The 5,511-nt window shown below is 49.2% G+C and overlaps 1 protein-coding gene across 1 annotated transcript in view; it reads left to right on the top strand.

Annotated features, from left to right (window-relative positions):
- LCP2 (lymphocyte cytosolic protein 2) overlaps positions 1–5,511 on the top strand; it is a 37,105-nt gene that overhangs the window by 6,545 nt on the left and 25,049 nt on the right. The window contains exon 3 of the mRNA XM_006765380.2: positions 2,651–2,697. Coding sequence (XP_006765443.1) covers positions 2,651–2,697 — 47 coding nt within the window. The remainder of the gene's footprint in view (positions 1–2,650; positions 2,698–5,511) is intronic.

Below are 5,511 nucleotides of genomic sequence, written 5' to 3'. Positions count from 1 at the left end.
CATTCCCTGCTTCCTTCCTTCCTTTCTTCCTTCCTTCCTTCCTTCCTTCCTTCCTTCCTTCCTTCCTTCCTTCCTTCCTTCCTTCCTTCTCTCTATCCTTCCTTCCTTCTTCTGCAGCATAGGAGCTACCACGTTTCTCAGATCTGTTTTGCTACCATTTTGTTTCCTTGTGAGAAGGGTGAGACCCTGTCTTTCCTCCCAGTTCCTGGCCCTGTTCTGAAGGGCGCCCTCTTTCCTAACATTTGCTGCTCTGTCTCCAGCCACACTCACCTCCACCTCCTCCTTCCAGAAGGTTGAAGAAAAGGAAGACGTGCGCTTAGGGAGGTGTGTGGCTGCATGTAACAGGAACACAATCACAGTGGCTCAGACACATAGGGGTTTATTTTTCTCAAGTGGTAAGAAGTTCAGAGGTGGGCACTCGTGGCTGGTGAGCTGCCGAAGGAAGTCATTGAGAACCCAGGCCCCATCCAGCTTATGGGAAAAGCCTACAGCTTCTGTCCTAATGGCTGCAAGATGGCTACTCTGTCTCCAGGCATCACATCTGCATTCCAGGCAGGAAGAAGCGGAGGGGGAGGGGAGGGGGGGCGGCAAAGAGTAAAAGATGCAAAAGTGCATGAGGAATGCATCCTCCTTGTTTTCAGGAAAGCAGTAACTTCTAGAAGCTCCACCCAGTAGGTCCAGTTCATCACAAATATTATTTCTTCCTTCTTTCCCTTCTCAGTAGGCCTCAATTATCTCTCAGGCCATACTGGGTCCTGTGACCTCAGCCATCTGCAAGAGAGTCTAGCAGCGGTTCTCAACCTGTGGGTCTCGACCCCTTTGGCGGTCGAACGACCCTTTCACAGGAGTCGCCTAAGACCATCCTGCACATCAGATATTTACATTATGATTCATAACAGTAGCAACATTAGTTATGAAGTAGCAACGGGAATAATTTTATGGTTGGGTCACAACATGAGGAACTGTATTTAAAGGGCCAGAAGGTTGAGAACCACTGGTAGGGCATTGTGTATTTTGAACAGAACACATTTGTTGCCCTGAACGAAATGCAGGTCCTGTCAGTGAGGAAGAGAGAATGGACATGGGGCAGATAAGCATCAGCCACGTCGTCCCTCCACGTGGGGCCAATCTGCAGCTTTCCTCGCTCCTGTGCCCCTCTGGAGGATACACCCAGCATAGAGTCATATTCCCGCAAAGCCACAAGTCTACCTCTGAGTCATCGTACAAGTAGCCCGGGGTTTGCTGAAGGTGTTTGAAGGAGGTGGGGGAAGGGATCACAGCACGTAGCAAAACTGCCCAGTAAACACCTCTCATCTTTCCTCCCAGTTCCTGGCCCTGTTCTGAAGGGCTTGCCCTTCCCTAACATCCGCTGCTCTGTCTCCAGCACGCTCACCTCCACCTCCTCCTTCACTCTCTTCCCGAGTCCCCTGAGGATATGACCCCGGCTTAGCCAACCCGAAGGTGCTGGCCAGCCGCCTGGTACTCAGCCCCCAGGAGGCCCTCCCCTCATCATACCGCACTCTGGGCATGAGTCCTAGTGCATCCCTGGGAGGGGTGGGGTTTGGCAGAGGAGACGCCACTGCTCAGTGATATTGAAGAAGACGAAGACGAAGATGAAGATGGAGAAGAGAAGTTAAGAAGTTGAATGGAAAGCCTGATTTTTCTCAAGAATCTTGGCAGATGCCTGCCCCAACCCCGCTGCAGGGTCTGATGAGGGGCCTGCCTGACTCCAGAGTTCCCGCCCAGGCTCTGGCCTCAGTTGGAACGCCAGTGGGGCCCCTTGGGCTCAGCATTGGTTCTACAGAAAGTATGCCCACCCTCTTCTCTTCCCAATATTGCACCCCTGCCTCTCCTCCGCCCTTCCAGCCACCTTCTCTCACCCTCCTCCCCTCCAACATAGGCTCCCCGGACCCTCAAAGGGCTCAGACATGGGAGGAGGGAAGCTGATAGGAAGAACATTAATTCAGATGCTCCGTCACCTACAAGCTGAAATTCCCTTAAGCTCCCCAAGCCTCAGTTCCTCATCTATAAAATGAAGACACTGGCGGTTCCTACAATACAGGGTGGATGTGAAGGTGCTATAAGGCAGAGGTCCAGTTCATCATAAATATTATTTCTTCCTTCTTTCCCGTCTCAGTTCCCTCGAGAAAGCCTCTTTGTCGCCACCCCACATCTAGAGAATTCTATCAATAAGCCTGGTAAAAGAGGCTTTTGGGGTGCAGGGGTGGCATGAGGCCCAGATTCCTTCTGCAAGTCGGCCTCTCACAGCTGCTCAGCTCATACAGAGATTGAGGGGCCCTGAAGTCTGGAGTAAGGGCCTCAGACGGGAAGAGGTCGTAACGTGACAGATTCAGCCCACGAAACACATTCTGTTTGGTCCACAACTCAGCTTTCATCGTGCTTGTTTAAGTCAAGATTATTTGTCAAGGGAACTCAGGAAATGGTGTTCCTTTTGAAAAAGGTAGATCCAGCAACACCAGGCCCACAGGCTTTTATGCAACCTCTAGAAGCTGCCCACTCTGAGTGGGTGGGGGGTATATTCTTCAGTGTGCTGCAGTCCCCACCACTCCCTACTGTCTCACACCTGACTCTACTCGCCTGGCCCAAGGCCCTGCCTGTGGGTTGTAACCTGCCTGTGTCTTCATTTCAGAACCTGACAGAAAATGACATTCAGAAGTTCCCTAAGCTCCGGGTGCCGTAAGTATTCCCCTGATTCGTTGGGGTGGTTTGGGGAACAGAGGTTGGAATGGGGAGCTGAGTCAGTGATCTCTCACTGTTGGTTTGAAACAGGAAAGAGAGTAAAGGCCAGGCCAGGGTGTGGGGAGGGGAAGTTGCGCGACGCATTGGGAAAAGGAAGTAGCAGGCGCAGCCCAGCTGGCACGCTGTCTGCTCTTGCCAAAGACAAGCCCACCCTGCGCCATGTCTTCATTTCCTCTCTTCCCAACGGGTGGCTTGGGCCTGTGGAAATACTTCCAGTCAAGGGATCCGAGGTTTCGCTGTGGCGTCATCACAGACTCTGTGGTTGCTCAAGTTTTCTGGACCTTGGTTTTGAGCTCAGTAAAAGGAGAGAATGAGCTCAGCGCGAAGAATGGCGAAGAGCATCATTTTGTCTGTCTGAGCTGACTGCTTGGGAACGGTGGCAGGGAGGGGCACTGTGTTGAGGAGAATCCCCGGGAAGGGTGACATGATCCATTACTGAAGTCTGACATGGGTGCTGGAGTCTGACATGGGTGCTGGAGTCTGACCTGGGTGCTGAAATGAGAAGTCCGGCGTGCCTAGCACACCGTGTGTGTGTTCTATCCCTCTAGTAAAGGCCCCACACCCTCCAGTGCTCCCAGGAGACAGGCAGCTGACATAAATGTGTAAAATGGCCAGGTTGAAAAATGCAAAGCCCTACTGATTTTTTTTTTTTCATTTTACGACCTTTGTGTTTTTTTGTTTTGTTTTTTATTATTTTGTGTGTGTGTTTTTTTAAAATATTGATTTCAGAGAGGAAGGGAGAGAGAGACATATCCATGATGAGAGAGAATCATTGATCAGCTAGCTGCCTCTTATATGCCCCCTTTGGAAATCGAGCCCAAAATCCAGCCGTGTGCCCTGACCAGGAATCCAACTATGACCTCCTGGTTCATAGGTCTATGTTCAACCACTGAACCACACCAGCCGGGATCATTTTACCACCTATGAATAAGACATGGGTATGGAGACATATTTCTTCTCTATAAGAAAAATAATAGCACAATATGATGATAATTGAGGTAATCAACACAGAGCCTCATTGGTGGTGAACAGTAGGGAGTGGTGGAGATTGTGGCAAATCAGAATTATATTCTCCACCCACAGAGAGCAGCAGCTACTCAGATCCAGTCAGTGTGGACCCAAGAATGTTCAATCTCTGAATTTACCAAACGTAGCAAGACAGATTGGTTTTATTTGATTTATCTCATCTTTAAATGTTGGCTCAGATGTTGTTAAATACTGTGAAAGTCTAAGTAAACATATGTATGAGCTAGATTTAGTCTGGGGGACACAAGTTTGAGACCGGGCCTCTGGACATTCTCCGAGGTCCTTTCTCTTGCTCCAAGGGTCCCAGAGCTCATACTAATAAAAGGGAAGTAGGGCAATGGAGTGGGAGGCCGGGAGGTCTCTAGTAAGTACGACTCTGGAGAAGGTCAATTAAAGGAAACAGGACCCTCAGGTTTTCCTCATCGGAAATGGCGAAGGAAAAAGGGATAAGGATTTGCTTTCGGTGCTACCTATCTCCTCGGGCAAGTGTTGTTGAAGGACGCTTATTCTCCCTCAGGGTTTTCTCTAACTACATGTAGCTCTATAGATGAAAATGAAATGGAAAATTCAGTTCCTCAGTTACTAGCCACATTCTGGTGGCTGATAGCCACATGGAACTGGTGACTACTGTATTGAAGGGTGCAGACAGGATATTTCTCTGCTTATGGAAATATAATGCTGTAGAAAAAATAATATCATAGTTCGATATAAAGAAGAGAATTTAACACACAGGGGTCAGAATTGGTGGCTGGACAGCCAGAGCCAGCCTGCAGGCAAGGTAGGTTTGATCTACATGGTTTTTTAAATCAAAGTATGTTTTATAAAATCTGGCTTCTTTAGAAACAGACAGAAGCCTGGGCTCATGTTATAATGTGGGAGCGGTCAGCTGGATCTGAGTGTCTACTGCCCTGTTTAGATAGCGGGTGTGCTCCCCAGTTCATTGAGGTCCCCACCACTCCCTAAGGTGCTCTAGTCATTTATAGCGTAGGAATGGAAACTTTCGCTTTCTGAACAACAAGAAGTAATGAGACCAGATTTATACTCCCACCTGAAATAACCAAAAAACTAGACAAAATACATGAAACAGCAGTTTTTAAAACATGGGACATCAGACAATGAGAGATGGAAAGCGAATGTGGTGGTGGTGGTTGTGGTGGTGGTCTCCATGATTGCTCCTTGCTTTGAGGGAGTCTCCGGGCCATGGCAGGGGACAGGTGGAGTCTGCTGAACTCCTTGAGTTGAGGGGACAGAGCTGAGGGTCCAGAGGCGAGAGTTCACTGAATGCGGATCAGAGAAGAGAGAGCTGCCCTGAGGAAATGCCCTGGGGGACTGCAGGGTCCCTCTGCAGCAGAGTTCTCATTGGAGTAGGCACATGGGAGGCTTCCTGAAAAGAACCACCCAACATTAGAGGGAATAGCGTCCAGCCGCGGGGCTGGACGTGGCACCTGTGTCTACCGGCCAGACTGGAACATCCAATTCATAGTCACTGGGGAGGGTGCACAGAAGGCCTTGCCTCAGTGGTGAGGGATGATTAGCCCTAGTCTAAAAAATGCCTGTCCCTACCTAGTGAGTCTTAACAACAAGACTGGAAAAGCAAAACAAAACAAACAACACACACAAAGCTCGGAAATACTCATCAGAATACAAAAACATCCATCACCCAACAAAGTACAGGTCACAATGTCAAGCATCAAATCAAAGATGAATGCATACACTAATCAGCAA

Source organism: Myotis davidii, unplaced genomic scaffold (assembly GCF_000327345.1).
Source record: "Myotis davidii unplaced genomic scaffold, ASM32734v1 scaffold399, whole genome shotgun sequence".
Lineage (NCBI taxonomy): Eukaryota > Metazoa > Chordata > Mammalia > Chiroptera > Vespertilionidae > Myotis > Myotis davidii.
Note: the sequence above shows the minus strand (reverse complement) of the source record. Positions and strands in the feature narration are given on the sequence as shown.